Genomic DNA, 24793 nt, shown 5'->3' with positions numbered 1-24793 from the left:
CTTACAGGGGTTTGAAAGAAAGGAACAGTCCTCCTTAAGGGTTTACAGCACCGTAGAACCCATTTGGACAAGCAAATTTTCCAGAAGAGGGTCTAGATGAAAATAAATGGTAAAAAGCTGTCAAAAGTGTGTCACAAAAAGCAGACTCAAGAGTCATGAAAAGGTTTGGGGCAGCCAGCCATATAATATTCCCTGCCTACAAATGGGTAAATTACTAGCACCGATGTGCTCAGAACGGAGTCCAAAACAGAACTGATTAGGTTAGTCAAATATGGCAGCTTTAAAGGCCAGTAAAGGAAATTAAGTCATAAAGGGCGGAAACGGAAGGGTCCTCTTCCACAGGTTCAAACCCGGATGTGACATCATCAAAAGGGCTGGAACAGGAAGTCTCTTTGGTCAAGGGTTCTTCACCGGAAGTGACACCATCCAAGGACCTGGAACTGGAAGTGACGTCATTAAGGCCAGGTGGAATTTCTCATGAACGGTCTGCAGGAAAGTGAGGAAAAATGTCAGTGCACTATGCCACCCCCTGGTCTGGGGTGGAATTACTCTCATTTAGACCCTTTAGCTGCCTCCCACGCACACGTGTGTGACAATGGCTACATTCCTTTGATGAGACAAAATCAATAACTCAGCAAGGCAATAAAATTGTTATCCAAATTAGTTTTGAATAAAACTCAGTACCTAGTGTCTTAGATTAGATCCCATTATGGCCAGTACAAAGCTCTTTGTGCATTGATAATGGTGTCCTCCCATCAGCCACATAGTACTTTGCTGCAGCCTGATGGGAACTGTAGTCCCCACGTCAGCAATGTTTTTTGGATTGCTCCACCCCTTCTTACAACCTCTCCCCAGTACTGCATATAGTTGATATTTTAAGTTGGACCAGTGGCATCGCACATGCAAAATGTCATGAAAATCTGTTCAGCCGTTCTTGTGTGATAGGCGACCAGACAAATGAACAGATTACAGATTAGTCAGCCAATAGACACATTTATATAGAAGCGGCCATTTCCAATTTCCTTTGCCAGGTTGATCCTTCTTCCAAGTATGATGCTGAATCCTTATGTCTCTTTTTTATTATTCTGCAGAATCATCTTAATATTATGATGTCTCATTTAATGTTAGTCAGACAATAAGCTTGATGTTCTCCTCTGGAAGAATTAATAGCATATGCAGGAGGAGACATTCACTCTACTTTGGTAGAACTCTTATTATTTTGATGAGCAGTGTTCAATGTTTCTGTGATTGACAAATGCAGAAATTTTCATTTCACAGTATTTTACAGTTTTAACGTATCGTACATCTTATTGACAGTCAACAGTTCCCACCCACCTCCCAAGAAAAATCAGTCTCTTTGCCTATTAGCAGTTTATTGTCTTTTTTATTAAGGTTACAAGATCTTCAAACTTTTACAGATTTTAATTTTCTAATGAATATTGCCAAAAAATAGTTGTTTTTTGTCAGTACTGACATATTTAGTTGCAAGTGAGATTACTTATGGTTAATAAACAATTAAACTAAACCGTACAATATTTTCTTTGAACATTTCCTGTCCAGGTTAATGCAGCGTCTACTCGTAACCAATCCAAAGAAAACCTCAAGTTCACTCATATACTGTGTAGTAAATCATTTACCCCTTTTAGATTATTGTAATGGTTTAAAAGCCAAGTTTCATTTCCATGAACATCTGTTGATTTTCTAAACTCACTTGTTCAGTTTAAGGTCTCAAAGAGTTGGTGCCTGTCCTGGAAACACCAAATGGAAGGAAGGAAGGTAGGAAGTAATGGTAGATGTTACACGCTCTTCCACACACCCACATTCTTTCACAGTTTAGATTTGTCAATAATTTTATCCACACATTTTTGGAATGTGTGAGAATTGGCCATTAAAACAAACATTTGGACATCTGGAGAACATGCAAACTCCACAGAAAAACACGACAGGCCATGAATTGATCCTGGGTGCCTGCAGTTGAGGAGATATCAGTGTTAGTCAGTTATTCCTAAATACAAAGAAAACAAGATTGTCAGATAGATCACAATAAAAAAAAAAGGTTTTTAACAATAGTCCTTGTCTGGCCCAGTTTGAATTTCAAAAAACTGTTCCCATTGGATATGATGGATCAGCACCCATCCAGTGTTGCCTCCTGCTTTGAACACAAAGCTTCTGAGATAGGCTCCGTCTCCCTGCAGTCCTAAAGATGTTTCCACTCAGGTCTTTAATTGTGCTTCATCCAGCCCTGAAAAGTCTGATCTGCCCTAACCATGGTGCAGAACATCCACCTGTGTTAGCTGTGTTTGTTCACTGTAGTTGTTAAATGTCACAACCTTTCACAATTCATGACTGGAATTAAATCAGCTGATGGAACCTTCCTCCATTTTCGTTTCTGTTTAATCAACATCAGAGTACTAGAGATCTGAGCTTATTCTGGTAGCATCAGAAGCACGGCAATAAAAAACCCTGGATGGGACACCACGATACGCTCACATGCACCCACACAGAGTAAATTTAGAGACTCCCATTGATCAAATATGCATACCTTTAGGATGTAGGAGAAAAAGCTACACAGACACGAAGACAATGTACAAGCTCCGTACAGACCGGGACTGGAGCTGTGAAACAACACCACTAACTGCTGTCCCGTCATGTCATCCTTGATGTAAAAACGTAGGCTTAAGCTACCATGAAAGGTTAACAAATCAAAGTAGCCTACTGCACAAACTAAAAGGGGTTTTGTGCTCCAAGTCCCCTCATTCTAAAACATTGCACAGTGCTTAGCAGGGGAATACATACAACTTCTGTCTGATCTGCAGAGTTAAGTATATGACATAACATAATCTAAAAAAGAAAGGTCATAAAGATTTCTTTCTGCTTGTCACCTCAAGAGGAAGCTGTTGTGCTACTTGCTATGTATGAGAAAACAAAAAAGATTATAAGTAACACAGTAGATCATTCTCGTAGACTTCCTATGGTGGTTATGTATCAAGTGGCCTAATGGCTTGTTTGTCCCCCATTTGCTTTCAGAAATGCCTTCATTCATTGTGGAATGACACCAAGTGGGTGTCAGAAGTGTTGCACTGGGTTGCTGGCCTGTGTCAGCTCTAATGTACGGTTTCTACAAATTAGCTGGTGTTAGATCCCTTCACATTCCATCTCCTCGCCCATATGCTCCACTGCCTTATAAGCTGGTTAACAATGAGACCCCTAAATTAAACTAAAGTTTGTGTCACGTTCCTGGAATGTCCTAAGACGTTTAGTCATTGAGCATTATCCCATTAAAAAAGTAAATTAGTAGGTGAGTACACTGAAGAACCTGTTGGGAATATCTCATTTTGTTAATTTAAAGTATTATTTGTTTTTAGAATTACCATTACGTTTACGTTGCAGGCTTCACTATTTTGTGGTCTCATTGCCACAAAGTGTTGTGTGGCTGCCGGTGTTAAAATTTTCATCCATCCTGCTATATCCTAACTACAGGGCGCAAGGCAAGAAACAAACCCTGGGCAGGGCGCCAGCCCACCACAGGGCACACACACACACTCACACCAAGCACAATTTAGAATCACCAATGCACCTAACCTGCATGTCTTTGGACTGTGGGGGGAAACCCAAGCAGACACGGAGAGAACATGCAAACTCCACGCAGGGAGGACCCAGGAAGTGAACTCGGGTCTCCTAACTGAGAGGCACCAGCGCTACCCACTGCACCACTGTGACACCCCTAAATTTTTCATTTTTCTTTAATTTTTTTGTGTCTTATCCTGAATGGATTCTGGTGATTTAGGCCTATTTTCTGAGGTTCTCATACTTAGCAATTCTAATTCCAAAGCTAAAATGTCAGTTTTTAGGTAATTTTAAGGGTCTTATGATTTGTTAGTAATATTCCATAACTGCATTTAATTTTTTTTTTTGGGTGCCACCATTTTATGAATTCCATCGTTATGATATAGGTCTGTTGCCAGGATTGTAAACTTGGGGGTGACAACTCCAAGAGGTCAATTGTTGAAAGCTGAAACAGTTGTCTCGATGGACATTTTATATCTGAGTCTGTGGAAAAAAAACTAACAAAAGAATAACGTGTACTTTCTGTACTTCATATTTTCAGTTTGATTTTAGATTCATGATTGTGCTTCATTGACTCCCTGGTTATGTTTCTTTGCTGGTTTTTCTGATGGTCATCTCTTCTTCTGATCCTTTATTTAAAATTTCTTTACTACCTTCTCAGTGCTAGTACAGCTAGGGGACACAGTCACGGTGGTTGCATCTGGTGGGATCATTGGAGCGGCGATGTGCATTCTGGCAGCACACAACAAATGTCATTCAAGCTTTTGAGTTCTAGCCATTGTTTCTCAGTGCTTCAGGATTTGATTTAAGGCAAAGGATCTCAAGACTTTGTTTTTCTGACAACAAGCTTTGGTTAACATTTGGTTTTGACCAAAAGATGGGATTAACTTTCTGGTTTTGACACTTGCATGGATTATTCCTGCCCTGCATCCTATGTATGCTGGATTAGGCTCCAGCTCCCCACAACCTTCCCCGGGAGGTATGGTTTGGTATCTTCCATCCTTTACTTTTTGCCCTTGTGGCCTGCTGTTGTACCACCACTTGGCAGTACAGAACCCATCTAACTGTCGACAAGTTATATTGAGATAATTGGCTGCATTCATATATTGCATTCCTGGTGTTGTGGGATAAATCAATGCCATGATGTTAACACTCTGCAATGTTACGTTACCCTTAGCAGCCTGCCAGCTTACACCTTTCTACAGTTTTATTTGCTCTCTGGTACCAGCTTACAAACTTTTTTTCTGCAAGATTCGCTATGGCTTTGTCAAATTATAATACTGCTGGTGCTTCTTGTCCCTCCACTTTCATAAAAGTTCTCAATGGCTATTCACTCCCAAAGGATCAACTGGGCGTTGTAAACAGAGAGGTAAGGATTTGCTACAAGCTGATGAAAGGAGTGTAATGCAGCCTCTTAGGCAGTGGTCCTCAAGTTCATTCCTGGAGGTCCCAGTAGCTGCTAGTTTTTGGTCAAACCCAGTGTCTTAAATAGAAGGTAGTGAGTGATGCTGAAGCAATTACTCACTTGTTGAGATTCCTGACCTTTACTTGCTTCTTTTAGTCTGAACCAGCTGCATTCTCCATATTATATAAAATTGCTTCTCATTTTCTTAGCCAGCTGCTAATTAAAAATGAGATGCAAATGACAAAACAGGCAGCAGTTCACCAGTTAACCTGGTCCCATTCCCACCATTCTGTGTGCTCATTTTGAAGTACACAACGGACAGTCTCAAACTTGTTGATACTGCTTATGGGAAGGACCTGGGAGTCAAAGTGGACTCATCACTATAAAGATCAGAGCAGTCTACAGAAATGATCAAGAACGCTAATAGGATGTTAGGTTATAAATCATGAGACGTGGAGTACAAGCCAAGGGAGGTTATGGTTAAGTTATATAATGCCCTGGTAAGACCTCAACTGATGTATTGTGTTCAGTTCTGGTCTCCATATTACAAAAAAGATAAAACAGCACTAGAAAATGTCCAGATGATGAGTGACTGGGCTGCTTCACGGGACTAAAAGGTATGAGGAGAGATTGAAGGAGTTGAAGCTTTTTAGATTAAGCAAATGGACATGATTGAAGTGTTTAAGAATATTGAAAGGAAATTAATACAGTGGATCCAGGCTGTTTTTTTAAAATGAGTTCATCAAGAACACGGGGACACAGTTGGAAACTTGCTATCAGTAAATTTTGCACAAATGTTGCAAAGTTTTTCAGTTTAAGCAAAAGGAGATTAAGAGAAGACATGATTGAAGTGTTTAAAATTATGAATGGAATTAGTGCAGTGGATCCAGGCTGTTATTTTAAAATGAGTTCATCAGGAGCATGGAGACACAGCTGGAAACGTATAACTGGTGAATTTCACACAAACATTAGGAGGTTTTTCTTCACTCAGAGAACCATAGACACATGGAATAAATTAGACAGTTGGACTTTAGAGACTTTCAAAACTCCACTTGATGTTATTTTGTGGAATTAAGTGGGTAGGATTGGCAAACTTGTTGGGTCAAATAACTTGTTTTCATCTGGTGTCTGTTTAATAGAATACAAGGGGGCTCCACCCCCTGCTCACTTCGCTTGCCTACCCCTGGTGTTGGGTATCCTGAAATACATTAGTTGAGCTCGTTCGTTTTGGAGCCGTGCCCGCGGCATTTCAGACGCGTGTTGTAGGCACCTGCGTTCTTTGATTTTATCCAGGCGGGCTCGTGTTTGTATATCCGTCAGTCGAGCTCGTTCGTTTTGAACCCGTGCCTGCTTTGCTTCCGCAGTTTCAGACGCACGTTGTAGGCACCTGCGTTCATTGATCTTATCCAGGTGGGCTCGTGTTTGTATCGTTGAGCTGTATTGTGTTTGAATTTGGTGTAAAGCGTTCAGCGGTTTGTACAATCCCAAGCAGCACATTATTCCTAACTTCACTCTGCAGTAGTGCCACTCATAATATGGCGGTGACGCCTGCGCCTTCCGTACTATGTCGGGTTTCACTATGCTGTATAGGTGCCTTTGCCTTTCGTACTTTCCCGCGCCTTCCGTACTATCTTTGTGGACCTGTGGGGCCTTTGTAGCCTCTTCTGTTTGAATCTGGGCTGCAGCACAGAATCCTCTTTTTTGTGTGGCTGTGTCATTAGCTATGGGCGCGTTGTTGCTTCATTTCTCATTCACGTCAGTTGAGCTCTTTCGTTTTTGGGCCGTGACTCCTTCGTTCGCGGTGGATACGACTTCGCTTGCGGTTTATGAGATGCGTGCTGTACGTGCCTACACAGTATGTCTCATGGTCCCATCGCCGTGTACCTGCGTCCATGCCATCCGGTTTACCATTCTCGGTTAGTAATATGGATATGGGAAAAAAAATGAAAGAGAAGAAAGTGAACATTTAGAATTAATGATCCCTTCTGTGCCACAAATCATTTGCATGATAAGCTTGGAAAGGAAAACCCTACAGTATAAGAATGACCTGACACGGCCGAATGAAAGCTATAAAATTAAATAACAAGTTCTCTTATTAGCAAGGATGGGCTTCTGATTCAGAAGTTGGGTTGGAACAAAAACCTGCAGCCACTGTGGGCCTAGAAGACCTGAGGACCTCCTGACCTGGAGTGAATAAGAAACAGGATTGTTCTTCATAAAAATAACCCTGCATCTAGAAAGGTTCTGGTAAAAGAACAATTTTTTTCCTTTTTTTTAGGAAAACAGCACTCTGTGCTAATTATATAATTTCTTGTACTTATTTTTCTTTTTTTTTTTTTTGCTAAATTTCGTACCAAACATTGTGAATTTTTGGGTGACTCAGATTGTGGAAATCCTCTTATGAGAAGCATACGTCCAGCTGTTACCATTACACACATTCCCAACAGGTCAGTTTGTTCCCATTTTACATAATCTTAAAAAGAAATGTGCAGTGTTGTATACCATCAATTTGTGTTTGTAATGGTGGCTATGCAGTTGGCTTGAATGCACATAGCTCAGTCCTCCCTGCCTTGGACAGAATCCTCCACTGCAGACTGAAAACAGAAGTGCCTTAAACTGAAATTCACACAACAGAGAGTGAGCTTCATTTTTTTTTAGAGCAGGCAGGCTGGTTTTGACCCCAGGGGTCGGAGTGAATCGGGAAAAGTTAAAGGGCTTCTACAGATCTTCCCACCTTCTACTATGACATGTCTCCTCCACCGCCATCAATCTAACAACAGGCTTCCAGCCTATTGTGACAATAGTCTTTGCTGAGTAAGTTTCCATATACAGTACAAAAATAAAATCGCTCATTATTTTAAATTTTGCATGAAGATTAGAATAGAAAATAAGACAGAGAAGGAGAATTCAAGCCAGCAAGTTCCTGTTGATGTCAAAGGCAGCTTTTGCCCAGGTCTGCCATTCACATGGTGACTGCTGATATGAAGTTTTCAGGTGATGAGGGGGGCTGCACCCACTTGGTTGTGACTGGGTTTCATTTTCCTGTAAGGCACAAAAAATAACAAATTATTTTTCTTAACGTAATGTCCTCAGAATCTGGGGCGGTTACCCATCTTGGCAATAAGAGACAATGCAATTGTCAACCCTGGGCAGGATGTTAACACACCAAATTCTATAGTAAGAGGCTGGAGTGAGCTCTGTGGATTGGAGCAGTGCAAGAGGGTTGGAGACATTGAGCGTCAGAACAGAATGTGTGTGGCTGAGAATGATTGTAGTGTGAGATGGGGGCTTACTTGTTTTTATTCTTTTTTGTTGAATGTATAGAAATCTGAATTGACTTATTTATTAGGGACACTGCTGCACTACTCTACTTGTGAGGGATAACTGCACCCTTCAGACCCACGGTCTTTCGGGCAGTTTCTTCCCATTCATTGCCAAACTGCTCATGCTCTTTCTGGTGGCACATTGATCTTGAGTGAACAGCCTTTGTCAAGTCCAACCACAAATCCTCAATTGGATTGACATATGAACTGTGACTCAGGCACCCCAGGACATTCACATTGTTTTCAAGTCATTCCTGTGTGTAGCTTTAGCTTTAGGCTTGAGGTCCTTGTTATACTAGAAAACAAATCTTCTCCCAGGGCATATGTTTCTTGCAGACTCCATCAGGTTTTCCTCCAGGATTTCCCATATGTTGCTGCATTCATTTTTACCCTCACACGTCTTCCAAGGCCTGCTGCAGAGAAGCATCCCTCACGATGCTGCCACCGGCATGCTTCAAAGTAGGAATAGTGTGCTTATAATAATATGTGGAGTTCAGACATGGTGTTTAACCTGATGGCCAAAAAGCTGAATTTTGGTCTTATCAGGCCATATAACCTTCTTCTAGCTATGAGAGTCTCTCACGTGCCTTCTGCATTTTTTTAACAGTAACTTTCTCTTTGCCACTGTTCCATGAAGCTGTGACTGGTGATGCACCCAGGTATCATGTTGTCTGCACAGTCTCTCCTCGCTGAGCCGCTGTAGCTGGTGACTCCTTCAGAGTTCTAAAAGGTCTCTTGATGGCCTCTCTTACTAGTCTTGTTCCTGCATGATCACTCGGTTTTTGTGGATGGTCTGCTCTGGCAGATTTACAGCTGTGCCATACTCTTTCAATTCCTTCATGATTTAATTAACTGGACTCCAAGGGATATTCAGTGACTTGGAGATTTTCTTGTCTCCATCCCTTGACTTTCAGTAGAGTTACTTGGAGTGTTCCTTTATCTTCATGGTATTGGTTAGGCCACCATATTGACTCACTACAAGATGGACCATCAAGCTAAGCTGCATTTATACTCCAATCAATTAAAATCCCAAACAGGTGATCATCATTGAACTAATTCTGTGACTTCTAAAACTAATTGGCTGCACCAGTAAGGATTTAGGGGTGTCAAAATAAGTGGTCAATTATTTAGTGTTTTATATTTGTACCGTTTATACTTGCGGATAAGTCGTGACTTGATTTTATCATATAATTTCTGGTATTTTATAATGTCGGTCTTATAAGTTGAATTTGGAAAACTCACATTGTTGGTCCAAGAGATTATGATTTGCTAACACCAACCTGAGAACCTAACCAAGGAGCACACTGACTTTTTTTTTCTATGTATTGAGCCTACGTGACCACATTTGCACTGATTTGTGTTTTTTGTATCTCACACCCTCATACACCTTTATCGTAAGAGCATCCCTTATCTATGGTGAAGCGTTCGATCAGAAGAAAATATGAAGCTGGTTTTAAATTAAAAGTCGTTGAAGTAGCAAAAGAAATTGGTAACTGCACTGCTGCAACAAAATTAGATGCGTCTGAGAAACTGATGCGAGATTTGAGGAAGCAAGAAGATGTAAAAAAAAATGTAACTGTCACATTTTTGATCGGGCGTATAAGTCGGGGTCTGATTTTATGATTGATTTTTCGGGTTTTAAGACCCGACTTATACATGAGTATATACAGTAATTAATTTAGTTCACTTTGCAGAGATCTGTTTTTACATTGACATTAAAGAGTCTTTTTCTGTTGATCTGTGTGAAGAAAGCCAAATTAAATCCACTAGGATTCAATGTTATACAACAATCAAATGTGAAAACTTCCAAAGAGATGAATACTTTTTATAGGCACTGTACGTGAATGGCTTACTTGTTCTCTCATATATTTTCTTATGGTTATATTTTTCCTGTTAATGGCTCTAATAATTGAGGAAGCGTCTCAGACAATGATTTAGGTGAAATTTTCATGTCATGAATTTAGGCCATTCAGACTTGAGTTTGAATATCAGCCCAGTCCCTGTCTGTGTAGATTCTACCCCTATCTAAATAACTTATTTCCTGAAAAATTACAATTACAAAGTGAAAAATTGAAGATTAACAAAATTAGGCAGAAATTAAATTATTATTGACTGTACCGAATTTAGTGTTTACAGTAAATCTGTAATAGTTATTAATGCAAAAGTCAGAGTCCAATATGATTACATACGCAGTGTCAGATGCCCAGAGAGAGGAGAAGAAAACAAAAACTCAAGCCAATGTGAGGGTGGGTTCCAGGGAGAATAGGGTGGAATGCAAACCGCACCCCTCCAAACAGGGTATTCTACAGTTCATAAATTTGACAAAACGTTAATCACTTGCTGTGCTACCTGTCAAAGACGAGTCATAGAATAAATGTAAACATTTTTGATATTTGATATTTTTGCATTACGTGTACCCTCAACATTTGTCCTACTCCTATTTTTTTTGTCTCAACCTGTCTTGCCTCTCTTGATCTCATTTCTATAAATCTTGCTTCTCTTATTTTAGAGCACAATGCTCTCCTCCTCTCTGCTTTTTGACTACCACCCGTGATAAATCCACTGTGAAAACATCACTCGTATTCTTGTGAATACTTCTCATGTCTGAAGGCGACTCTCAGCATTCCTCCTACGCTTTTCTTCGGTATTCTTGTGAGTGTCAATTTCTCTTGCCCGGTGCTTCCTGTTTTGGTCACATTTGACTGAACAACCACAGCAAAACTAACCAATCAGATTGCTCGAGGGGACTGGACACCCACACAGATAGAAATTACTTTTTAATTATAATCATTAAAGTATAACGTCTGCAGAGTGCAGTGAAATTCTTACTTGCATGTCCAAGCAACAAACAACACTCTCCAGTGCCATGAATACTGTCCAGTATCGATTATAGATCATTATTTAACTCCTTATGACTAATGATTAATTGGTTTTAGTTTTGTTTTTTGAGGAAAAAAAATATGTCTATGTGTTTATTTGAAACAATGTGTTGACCATCTGTTGTTGTGTAATTAATAGTGAACCAACATTTGCTGTGCTTTTTGGATATGCCAAATCATTATTATATGTGTGGCATCAAAGTGACAAATCTACAGCTACTGTGCACCACAAGCCAACTCTCAAATTCTAATGGCCAATAAATCAGAGCAGAAGCCCTTCCGCACATTTAAGATAAAAAAAGTTAACTCTCTAGGCTGCACCATTGTAAACAACGTCTGAATCACTTTAAGTCATCTTAACAACATTACTGGTCACCAGCTACTACTGGCATGCGGTCCAATAGAGGGAGCTGCAGCATCCTCAACACCATTCCACCAATATCACTCCTGTATGACAACTTCAGTAAAAAGACCTCTCTGTTTTTTCTTACTAGTTACTAGTTTTTGATTAACATTTTAAAAATCAATGTTAAAATTAGATGGACAGGAGAAATCATATAAGAATGGATTTTAAATTTAGAAATAATCTGCTGCTCTCGTCAAAAACCTGAGCTCTGGATGACTTGTATCAAATACCTTTGAGACAACCTATGAACTCTGGCAAAGTCTAAGGGATGGCCAAGAGGATCTGAAGGCTACCTTACGTTGGCAACACCAAAAATCTTCAGGTAGCTAATATTAAATATTCCTGAGTACCTGGGCAGCTCTGTTTCACCTTACTGGAGGAGCAGTTCATCCAAAGATGGAGAGGGTGAAGAGCCAAAATGGTTTCAGAACTGATCTGCTTTCACTATACTGGGGAATATTGGATCACTTTGAAATAAGATGGATGAATTGTCAGCTCTCATGTCGTGTCATGGTGTGTTCAGGTACTATGACGTTTTGTTTTACAGACAGATGTCTTATACTTATTTTATTAGATTCTGTTTTAATCCTGGATGGATTTTACCTGATGGAATCAGACAGAGTGGAAAAAGGCAGGAGAGGGACTGATTATCTATGTGAATGAGGAATGTAAAAAGGAAGCCTGTTACGATTAAACTAAGATGTGTAATATGGATATTGAAATATTGGCTGTAGGAACTGGTCCAATGTTTCTGCCTAAGGTAATAAGTTACAACATCATATGTAATGTTTATATTCCTCCTTTAGAAAATGGGGTTCAATTGGCTACCAAGAATCTAATGATGAATCAGTCCAGAGTTATAATATGTGGTGAGTGCAACAATATGACTTTGGAAGGAACAACAGCAAAATTACTCATGAATAATACCAAATTGACCTGCTTTATTTACATGTTAAAAAATCCTTTGAATGTAAACCTGTGGCTCCTTTGGACAGATTTGACCACAATCTGAACTGTCCTGCTCTTACCTCTAAGCCTGTTATTAGACCTTAACATCTCTGTCGTCATTAGCCAAGCCAAATGTTCTTGTGTGTGTTGGGGGGTCAGGGTGGGATTATTATTTTTTTCTTGAACATCTGTAAAGTCTTACTTTTCCTTGGTGTCAAAGTATTATCTATTGTGAGGGCCATGGAAGATGGACAAGCATCCCGTTGGGCATGGAAGGTGATTCTTTGCTGGCCTTCCCCTAATGGAAAGACTCTGTAAATGGAGGTGCAACTCAGCTGGGATGTCTTATGATCCTCATCCCTGAGGGGATAAAAGACTAATGGATGGACTGGGTGAAGCTAAGTACCAGGAGCAGTTCATTCTCCCATACAAAAGGTGTCAGTCTGGACATCTGCAGGGTTGCATGGGACTTCAAGATCCTTGGCTGCCACCAGAGGGTGCTACCTGGGGGACCACAGCCCTAGTTTCCGACCCAGAAGTGCTCCCAACAGATAATACTGTAAGCCAGGGATGTGGGTGTGGCACACGGAATGATTTTCAATGGCCCTCTGATTGAATTAAAATATAGTAAAAAATTCAATTTTAATTGCAGTGCATGTGTTCGCGCCCTCACCTATGTTTTGCATATGTAACTCACATGTAAATGGAAACCATGTGTTCAGTGCAGGCCGTGGAACGTTAAAACAAATCTCGTTATTATATTTTAATTACAGCGCATTTGTTTGCGATTCACGCCCCCACCTCTGTTTTGCGTGTGCGACTCACGTGTAAAGAGAAAGCATGTGTTCAGCGCAGGCTGTGATACAGTTAGGTCCATAAATATTTGGGCAGAGACAACTTTTTTCTAATTTTTGTTCTGTACCTTACCACAATGAATTTTAAATGAAACAACTCAAATGCAGTTGAAGTGCAGACTTTCAGCTTTAATTCAGTGGGGTGAACAAAACGATTGCATAAAAATGTGAGGCAACTAAAGCATTTTTTTAACACAATCCCTTCATTTCAGGGGCTCAAAAGTAATTGGATAATTGACTCAAAGGCTATTTCATGGGCAGGTGTGGGCAAGTCCATCGTTATGTCATTATCAATTAAGCAGATAAAAGGCCTGGAGTTGATTTGAGGTGTGGCGCTTGCATGTGGAAGATTTTACTGTGAACAGACAACATGCGGTCAAAGGAGCTCTCCATGCAGATGAAAGAAGCCATCCTTAATCTGTGAAAACAGAAAAAACCCATCCGAGAAATTGCTACAATATTATGAGTGGCAAAATCTACAGTTTGGTACATCCTGAGAAGAAAGCAAGCACTGGTGAACTCAGCAACGCAAAAAGACCTGGACGTCCACGGAAGACAACAGTGGTGGATGATCGCAGAATCATTTCCATGGTGAAGAGAAACCCCTTCACAACAGCCAACCAAGTGAACAACACTCTCCAGGGGGTAGGCGTATCGATATCCAAGTCTACCATAAAGAGAAGATTGCAGGAAAGTAAATACAGAGGGTGCACTGCAAGGTGAAAGCCACTCATAAGCCTCAAGAATAGGAGGGCTAGAATGGACTTTGCTAAAGAACATCTAAAAATGCCAGCACAGTTCTGGAAAAAAATTCTATGGACAGATGAAACCAAGATCAACCTCTACCAGAATGATGGCAAGAAAAAAGTATGGAGAAGGCGTGGAACAGCTCATTATCCAAAGCATACCACATCATCTGAAAAACACGGTGGATGCAGTGTGATTGCTTGGGTGTGCATGGCTGCCAGTGGCACTGGGACACTAGTGTTTATTGATGATGTGACACAGGACAGAAGCAGCTGAATGAATTCTGAGGTGTTCAGAGACATACTGTCTGCTCAAATCCAGCTAAATGCAGTCAAATTGATTGGGCGGCGTTTCATGATACAAATGGACAATGACCCAAAACATACAGCCAAAGCAACCCAGGAGTTTATTAAAGCAAAGAAGTGGAAAATTCTTGAATGGCCAAGTCAGTCACCTTATCTTAACCCAACTGAGCATGCATTTCACTTGTTGAAGACTAAACTTCAGACAGAAAGGCCCACAAACAAACCAACTGAAAGCCGCTGCAGTAAAGGCCTGGCAGAGCATTAAAAAGGAGGAAACCCAGCATCTGGTGATGTCCAGGAGTTCAAGACTTCAGGCTGTCATTGCCAGCAAAGGGTTTTCAACCAAGTATTAGAAATGAACATTTTATTTCCAGTTATTTAATTTGTCCAATTACTTTTGAGCCCCTGAAATGAAGGGATTGTGTTAAAAAATCCTTTAGTTGCCTCACATTTTTATACAATTGTTTTGTTCACCCCACTGAATTAAAGCTGAAAGGCTGCACTTCAACTGCATCTGAGTTGTTTCATTTCAAATTCATTGTGGTAATGTACAGAACCAAAATTAGAAAAAAGTTGCCTCTGTCCAAATATTTATGGACCTAACTGTACATTAAAACAAACCTCTTGTTATTATTAAGTAATATACTGCCCTAAAACGACTCATAAAAGACAAAAACTTGATAATCACTCTTTTCCAGACTCTTGGACTAATGAATATGGATTTGTACAACAAAAGGATCGTTCCATGTGTGCGTTATGCTGTGAAAGTGTTGCGTGTCGTACATCAAGTGTACAAAGACATTATCAAACTAAACATCAGACCACGTTTAAAAACTCTGATGAGAAAAGTGAAGCTATAAAAAGAGCTGCTTCTGGCTTTAAGCAACAAACTACTTATTTTAGTCAAATAATTGGAACCAAAAATAAAGCCATCGAATGTAGTTATAAAAAATTTGACAAAACATTCTTTTCACATATGATCCTATTTATTTTAAAATATTGAATGAGCAATAATATAAGAATGGGCTTCAAAAGTAGCTCACAATATAGAAGGCTAAATGAATGTTAGATTATATATCGCCGTTGATGTATCAAGTACAAGTCAAGGGAGGTCTCCATATTACAAAAAAGACACAGCAGCCCCAGAGAAAGTCAACAGAAGACCTGCTAGGCTGATTCCAAACCTGCAGGGGATGAATTATGAGGAAAGATTAAAGCAAACAGATTAAGAGGAGGGCATGATTGACTTGTTTAAAACTATGAAGGGAATTAGTCTACTGGACCCCCAGCTGTCACTTTAAAGTGAGCTCAACAAGACCACGAGGGCACAGGTGGAAACTTGATAAGGTAAATTCTGGATAAGACTCAGAAGATTTTGCTTCATAGAGAGAAATATGGACACATGGGGTAACTTAAGAAGAAGTGAGGTAGACCGTAAGACTTTAGGACCTTCAAAAGTTGACTTGAAATCATTTTAGATAAATTAGATGAAGATGATTGATGAGCTTTGTTGGGCTGAGTGGCCTTTTCTCTTCTAAATTGCTCTAATGTAATATCCAGATGTTTGATTACCCTCACTTCACATAATTTGGATTACCAGTTTTTTGGGTCACTTTCAGTATCTGGGTAAGGAGTTCAGCAGTGCTTCTCTGGATGAAGAGGTGCCAGTGAGATGGTCTGGCCCCTTATCTAACCTATACAGAAAAATGTATTCTTAAAATTGGTAATTTCCACGTATTAGAAAAGTATTATAAGCACACTAGCAAAATACCCGTGCTTCGCAGCGGCGAAGTACTGCTTTAAGATTTTTATTAAGAAGAAAAGTAAACCTTTTTAAACTGAGGGAAAATATACCAATAATTATTTGTTAAGGATCTTTTTGTATACCACATTGTCAATTCGGCCCTCCGGTTGTAATATGACCAAGCTGTGCACTGAGCTTACTCTTGAGCATGCAACGTATAGTTGGCCTTGTGAAAAGCAATCTTGCCTCAAATCAATGCCAACCTTTTGTAGGGTCTGTCCCTGAGACTTATTAATTGTCATTGTGAAGCAGAGCCTTACTGGAAATTGGAGGCGTTTGAATTGAAATGGGTTTCATCGATAACTTCGCATCCAGCTTTTGAGAGTTTAAACATTCATAAACATCAAAGTGTCCACTACTCAAATCGTCACCTGTGAATCTAAGATGTTTAAGAGGCATTGACGGTTGTCCAAAGGTGTAAAATATTTGGCCATTTCAGTACACTTGAAAGCAACAACCGAACAATTCAGTGGCAGCCATCAACTCACATGCAGAACCATAGGTGAAGGGCTTAAGCATTTCACTCTTATAGTGCTCCTGTGTAGTATAATTATCTCCTGTACTGTCATCAGTCCACACCTTGAACCTGTCCCAGTCATTCAATACATAAGACACAATGTTCCTCCGGATATCAAGAGTGAGCCTGATATGGCTGTGCAATATGTAACACAGAGCATGGAAAAGGCAGTCGCCATCTCTGGGCATGGAAACCACTCGGTAAGTGACAGTTCTTTGATCGATGGTGATCACCTCAATAGACATGTTAATGGGGGTACGGTTGGAACGATAAAGGAAATGGGTACCTGAACAATGTAAACTAAGTCTAAAATATCTACACAATAACTATAATCGTAATAAACGAACAATGAAACAGCGGAGAAGCTGTGGATTAAATAAAAAGGCTGCAGTTATCAGCAGGGAGACGTGAATACCGTGGCGAAGCAAAGAAGGGAATGAAGAGACAGGCGCGACAGACGGCCTTATATAGGCAGGCAGCCAACTACGTGGGAGGCGTGGGGATGGGGGACCCAACGCCGCCTCACACGGCGACCGAGCTGCAGGCTATGGACGTATATATGTACGTAAGTAGGATTCAGTTAGCGTTGGGAACCCGTGTACCAAATTTCTTGAAGATGGGCCCATAAGTAACAAAGACCTTTGGAAAGTTCAATATGGCGGCTGACAGTGGCGTCATACCACCGAAATAAGTATGTACATCGGTTTCGGTTAGCACAGGGAAGTCGCCTACCAAATTTCGTGAAGATGGGGCCATAAATAAGAAAGTTTAACATGGCGGATGTTGTCAACCGTTATGACCGTTATGCGTAGAATTTCGAAATGAAACCTGCTTAACATTTGTAAGTAAGCTGTAAGGAATGAGCCTGCCAAATTTCAGCCTTCTACCTACACGGGAAGTTGGAGAGTTAGTGATGAGTGAGTCAGTGAGGGCATTGCCTTTTATTAGTATACTAGCAAAATACCCGCGCTTCGCAGCGGAGAAGTAGTGTGTTAAAGAGGTTATGAAAAAGTAAAGGAAACATTTTAAAAATAACGTAACATGATTGTCAATGTAATTGTGTTGTCATTGTTATGAGTGTTTCTGTCATATATATATACACATACATACATACATATACACACATAGATGCACTTACAATAACATAGAAATCAATATAAACAACATTAACATCATTATCATATGAGAATATGAAGTAATATATAAGAAGCACATTTCATATAAATATAAATTATTAAACAGTAAAATCTTCTTGTATAATTTGCTACCGTGGCTTTTCGTTGGTCTGTCCAGGATTTTAAATCACATGTAGCTTGCAAACCGTTTCACGTATTGACTTGAAATGTGGTACACATATAATACGTCACGTCTGCTATCCGCTTTATGGGTGATGAATGTATTACTCTTTTTATGTTTATTTTATTTTAGAATCAACTCCTATCTGCGCACACCAGGGCGGCCGTGGGCAGATGCGTATGGTGTATTCACTCCATGTTATCGTGCATTGCGCTGTCACTGGTATTTTGATAAAAGAATTTGAACAATATATAAGAAGTGTATAAATTATTAAACAGTAAAACATTAACATTTAAGAAGTAAAGTTACATTGAGTACTACTGCAGTGCCTTCGGGTATACCTCATTTTTTCTTTGCCCATTACATTCTTAAATGTATAAATTTTTTGGTGTACCTACCCGAGAACACGCGACATATAACCGACCGTGGGAGAAGCATGGATTTTAAACACGCGTTGAGTTCATCTGCTGGTCTCCCTCGTGGAATAACTGGTAATGTTTGACTAAAATCTACAGCGAGTAAAAGGACATTACCTCCTTTTTTTTTTTACGATCTCTGAGATCTTGCTTTTTTCGGTTCAAGGCTTCATAAGCTCTTTTATGTTCAATGTTGTACTTAATAAGTACTAATTATCCCAAACCATCATCTTTGAATGTTGCAAGACTTTCGCCTTGTATGTAGATCGGGGTAATTACATTCATTGCATTCCTAGTCTGAATCACAATCTGATTGTATGGGTGGTTACCTGGCACTGTAGGGTTCCCACCCGTCCTTTAAAATACGGAATCGTGCCGCGTTTGAGAATGAAATTGCGCGTCCCGTTTTGAATCAATACTGGACGGGATTTATCCCGTATTTTTTTTATCATTTTTTTTTAAAGCAGCGTCTCATGCAAATCATCCCACACGCATTTTATGAAGATGCCTCCTTTCCTACTTTTGATTGGGTAATACTTGATGTCATCGTTAGTTTGATTGGTGTTTTTAACTGTCCAGTGAGGAGGGCGTGTCTTTTAAGTACAGTCTGCAAAGTGTTGGCACTGAGATGTTGCGTCAGCGCCATAGTTGAAGCCCCTAACGTTGCGGTCAGCAAGTCGGCTAACATCCGCCATGTGCCGTCTTTCAGTTGCGAGAAGCAGATCATAGAATGGTTGAAACTGTTGCCCCTAACGTTGCGCCACGGCGTGTGCTTCGTTTATACCTCGTGTCTTCTCATGAAACTTTTATCTCGCGAATATGTTATTGCAATCCGCAGCGGGAGCGTTTCTATAAACTTAATTTAAACTTACGTTTTACACCGTGCTTTGTTTCCCTTATGAACATGCTTGTATGCTTAACTCGCTCCGTTCTCAATTGTTTAATTAATTTTTTGCTCTTCGCTGTTTGCGGCTGTTCCTCCATTTCCCCCTACTTCGTTCTTTTATCTCACGAATATGTTATTGCAATCCTTAACGGGAGCGTTTCAATAAACTGATTGAAAATAGTTTTGCATTTACCTTTTTAGTAAAAGGCGAGCTTTTAAGCCTGAGAAATCACCCCGTAAATGCACACGTTTAATTGGACATGTGTTAATATGTATGGTTACACAGTATTAAAAGACAGTGAACAACGTCAGTTACCTTTCTTCCCGCGTTTGATAAAAGGTGAGCTTTTAAGCCTCAGAAATCACCCCGTAAATGCACACGTTTAATTGCACATGTGTTAATATGTATGCTCACACAGTATTAAAAGACAGTCAAAAATTAACGTCATTTACCTTCGTTCCCGCGTGTGACTCGTGCTGTAAATGTCTTCCTTGTTTTTAGTTCACGTGATTACGTAGGAGGCGTGATGACGCGATACGTGACTCCGCCTCCTCCATTACAGTGTATGGACAAAAAATATGTTCCAGTTATGACCATTACGCTTTGAATTTCGAAATGAAACCTGCCTAACTTTTGTAAGTAAGCTGTAAGGAATGAGCCTGCCAAATTTCAGCCTTCCACCTACACGGGAAGTTGGAGAATTAGTGATGAGTGAGTCAGTCAGTCAGTGAGTCAGTCAGTCAGTCAGTGAGGGCCTTGCCTTTTATTATTATAGATCCATCCATTTTGACTAGCAAAATACCCGCGCTTCGCAGCGGCGAAGTACTGCCTTAAAATTGTTATTAAGAAGAAAAGTAAACATTTTTAAAATGAGGGAAAATATACAAATAATTATTTGTTAAGGATCTCTTTATATACCATGTTGTCAGTTCGGCCCTCCGGTTGTAATATGACCAAGCTGTGCGCTGAGTTTACTCTTGAGCATGCAACATACAGTTGGCCATGTGAAAAGTAGTCTTGCCTCAAATCAATGCCAACCTTTTATAGGGTTTGTCCCTGAGACTTAATTGTCATTGCGAAGCAGAGCCTTACTGGAAATTGGAGGCGTTTGAATTGAAATGGGAGATCAGAGGGTATAATGGGGATGCAAGGAATAAAAACCGTCTCCCCTGAGCCACTGCCAGTAAAAATAGTGGCCTTAATTAGGTTCTTTTGCAGACACGTTATCTGAAGTCTTGTGCTGTTACAAAGTTTCGGTGGCTGTACGCAAATAATAGTTCTTCAATGTGTTCATTTAGCTCTTTATGAAGAGCTTCATTTGCCAAACATTTTACTCTTATCACCAATTTTAAATATGTACTCCTTTAAACCATTGTCCACTATATTTGCAGCGGCAAAGTACTGCTTTTAAATTTTTATTAAGAAGAAAAGAAAACCTTTTTAAACTGAGGGAAAATATACCAATAACAATTTGTTAAGGATCTGTTTTTTTGTGAAGCTGCCTTTATACAGCTTCTCCGCTGTTTTATAAACGAACGCCATATAAGGCCGTCCTTTCTCCTTGCTTCGGGGTTCTGTAGTGTTTTATTGTTCGTTTTTTACGATTGTTATAGTTATTGTGTAGCTATTTGAGACTCACTTTTCTGTTCAGGTACCCATTTCCTTTATGTAATCCGCGGATTCTCTGCTATTTTTTGTTCGTTTATTACGATTATAGTTATTTATTGATTACCTTCTTTAGCTGACTGCCTGCTCATATAAGGCCATCCTTTTTCCTTGCTTCGCCAAGGAAGTAGCCTTTTTATTTAATCCACAGGTTCTCCGCTGTTTTATTGTTCGTTTATTACGATTGTTATAGTTCTCTTTGTATACCATGTTGTCAGTTCAGCACTCCGGTTGTAATATGACCAAGCTGTGCAAGCTTACTGTTGAGAATGCAACATATAGTTGTACAGGAGAAAAGCAATCTTGCCTCAAATCAATGGCAACCTTTTGTAGGTCTATGAACTTAATTTATGCGTCACTCGCTCACTTCTTATTGTTTCGCTGACTTCTCAATTGTGTAATGAATGTTTTCTTCAGCGCTCTTTGGGGCTCTTCCTTGTTTTCTACGTACTGCGTTCACAGTCAATTCACGTGATTACGTGGGAGGCGTGATGACGCGATACGCAACTCCGCCTCCCACGGCCATCGAGCTGCAGTCTATTACAGTATATGGACAAAAAAGAGGTTCCAGTTATGACCATTACGCGTAGAATTTCAAAATGAAACCTGCCTAACTTTTGTAAGTAAGCTGTAAGGAATGAGCCTGCCAAATTTCAGCCTTCCACCTACACGGGAAGTTGGACAATTAGTGATGAGTGAGTGAGTGAGTGAGTGAGTGAGTGAGTGAGTGAGTGAGTGAGTGAGTGAGTGAGTGAGTGAGTGAGTGAGTGAGTGAGTGAGTCAGTGAGGGCTTTGCCTTTTATTAGTATAGATGAGAAAAGTAGACACTATATTATATTAAGATATAAGAGTTAGGAGTTAAAAAAGCTCATGCCTATATACTGTATTTTTATTACCCTGTATAAGCCACAGACCACCATTATCTCTCAAGTTAATGTCTGAACATGCAGGAGACTTGAGAAGAGATGGGCCCCTTGATAAGAAGGGGGGTGTAAACTCTTGGGTTGTAAATAATTGGTGAGTGCTGAGAAAGAACGGGGTGCAGGTAGGATCTGTCAGACAGATATGATGTACAGCGAAGAGTTTGACACCCACCCAGCCGAGAGATAATGGTAGATTAATTAGGGGCAGAATTTGAGCAGTGAAATATTGTGGAGTCAGATGAGGATGAATAATGACTTGTGTGATAAGAATTGTAATACATGTAAGAGTTGCTTTTAGTTGTTTGCTCATTGATCCATCTTAAGTGAGTCCATATGTGCACCATTCAATAAAGCTTAATTCTGCTGTCTGTTCTGAAGTCTCTGAGTGCCTTCTTTGGGGCTGTGGGTGCCCCTGCCGTGTCAGCCTGCTTCAACACATACTCACTGGACATCCACCACAGGTGTATACGGCCCATGGGAGAAGGTCTCATGGCCAATAAATGATGGAGGAATTCTGTCTTTCCATTGGCTTCGCAAACATCTGGAAAATCTTTAACAGGAGGAGAAAAATTGTGTTGAGTATATTGTGGAATGGTAATTTCAGGAAAGTGCAAGCAGAACCCTAACTGGAAATGGTATTTTAATGTGCACTCTTTACAGCCATGAGTTAGACACCAATTAAAAGACTGACTAAAAGACTGACTACAATGAATACCTGGAGACTCTGTGTAGATCCAGGTTCTTGTATGAATACTGAAAGTGAAAGCAGGTACTGGTTAATGCTCTACGTCTAACACCTTGTAATACCTGCTGACAGTTTGTTAACTCACCTTACTGACAGGGAGAATATGAAGAGAATGCTGCAAAACCTTTTGGGCAACTGAGCCTGCCCACTTGTGCTTCAAGCCAGTTGCTTCATGGATCTCTTGGAGACACTCCCACAGCTGGACTTCCTGCCTAAATAAATTCAAGTAAATCACAAAAGAGATGAAAGGAATTGTATAATTATATATCATGTGAATACTGAGTTACACAGAACACATACATTTAAATTCTATCTGTTTGTATCACTGTTGTCTGTACAATTATCAGAGCAGACATGATGACAGAAGAAAATGTCACGTTAGACGTCTTTTCCAGTCATAGCCTTCATTTAAATAATCTTAGCGAGCTGGAGGCAGACAATTTTTGATTTTGTCTTTAGTCATTCGGGAGGCATGATATGTGTACCTGGGAGCTGACAACCAATGAAAGCTCAACCAGAAGCACAATGCATATCAGGAAAAAGGAACACGGGGGCTTTGGAGCTCACAGACAGAAGAGATGTCTGATGTTTTGTGTTTTATGTATCATGACAGAATGGAAAAAAGAGAAAAAAGAGCAACTGTATCCTCCATACCTGATAACCCTTCACACAGCACCAGCTCTGTCAGGCAGCACATCATTGTCTGTCACAAAACTGGGCTGGAAAGTCCTTACATCGTTACTAAACTTGACATGTCCAGCGAGTTTCTATCATATACATGTTCACTGTCTGGTGATGAGATCAGGAACTGCACTCAACAAGTCTGACATACCCCACAACTAGAAGTCATGTAATGTGACATTGGCTTTACTCACCTTTTTCGCTTCAAAGTCATCAGGTGCCAGAGCCTATCCCAGAAACTCCAAATGCAAGGCAGGAACCACCCTGGACTGTAGTTTAGAATTGACAAATTACCTATTTGAGACTTGATTTTTACTGTTAGATATGATTTTCACTGTTTGATTACACACTGTATTGCCAAAGGTATTGGGAAGCCCCCCCAAATTACTGAATTCAGGTGTTCCAGTCACTTCCATGGCCACAGGTGTATAAACTCAAGCACCTAGGCATGCAGACGGCTTCTACAAACATTTATGAAAGAATGGGTCACTCTCAGGAGGTCAGTGAATTCAACCGTGGTATCGTGATAGGATGCCACCTGTGCAATAAGTCCATTTGTGAAATTTCCTCACTGCTAAATATTCCACGGTCAACTGTTAGTGGTATTATAACAAAGTGGAACCAACTGGGAACAATAGCAACTCAGCCATGAAGTGGTAGGCCATGTAAAATCATAGAGTGGGGAGAGCGCATGCTGAGGTGCACTGTGCAGAAGTCGCCGACTTTCTACAGAGTCAATAGCTGCAGACCTCCAAAAGCTCAACAACAGTGCAGCGTAGAGAGCTTCATGGAGTGGTTTTCCACGGCCGAGCAGCTGCAAGCCTTACATCATGAAGTGCAATAGAAAGCGTCGGAAGCAGTGGTGTAAAGCCCACCGCCATTGGACTCTAGAGCAGCGCAGACATGTCCTCTGGAGTGATGAATCACGCAATCTGATGGGTTAGTCTCGGTTTGGTGTTTGCCAGGGGAACAGTACTTGCCTGACTGCACTGTTGCAAGTGTAAAGCTTGGTGGCGGGGGGATTATGGTGTGGGGTTGTTTTTTAGGGGTTGGGCTTGGCCCCTTAGTTCCAGTGAAAGGAACTCTTAATGCTTCAGCATACAAAGCCATTTTGGACAATTTCATCCTCCCAACTTTGTTGGAACAGTTTGGGGATGACAACATGACTGCGCCCACCCCAGTGCACAAACCAAGGTCTGTAAAGAAATGGATGAGTGAGTTTGGTGTGGAGGAACTTGACTGGCCTGCACAGAGACCTGACCTCAACCTGACAGAACACCTTTGGGATGAAGTAGAGCAGAGACTGCGAGCGAGCCAGGCCTTCTCGACCAACATCAAAAGCTGTGGAGGAGACGCTGGAGCACACATGTTGCTGCTGCTCCTCCCTGTTATCAACACTTTTCATTAAAATTTGCGTTAAACTTA

General features: G+C 40.4%; 1 protein-coding gene across 1 annotated transcript in view; it reads right to left on the bottom strand.

Moving 5' to 3' along the window:
- Positions 1 to 1364: 1364 nt before the first annotated feature.
- Positions 1365 to 24793, bottom strand: part of LOC114648469 (uncharacterized) — a 78308-nt gene continuing 54879 nt past the window's right edge. The window contains exons 5-6 of the mRNA XM_028797529.2: positions 22773 to 22899; positions 1365 to 8014 (exon numbers count right to left, since the gene is read on the bottom strand). Coding sequence (XP_028653362.2) covers positions 7880 to 8014; positions 22773 to 22899 — 262 coding nt within the window. The 3' untranslated portion in view covers positions 1365 to 7879. The remainder of the gene's footprint in view (positions 8015 to 22772; positions 22900 to 24793) is intronic.

This window comes from Erpetoichthys calabaricus, chromosome 1 (assembly GCF_900747795.2).
Source record: "Erpetoichthys calabaricus chromosome 1, fErpCal1.3, whole genome shotgun sequence".
In the NCBI taxonomy this organism is placed as follows: domain Eukaryota; kingdom Metazoa; phylum Chordata; class Cladistia; order Polypteriformes; family Polypteridae; genus Erpetoichthys; species Erpetoichthys calabaricus.
Note: the sequence above shows the minus strand (reverse complement) of the source record. Positions and strands in the feature narration are given on the sequence as shown.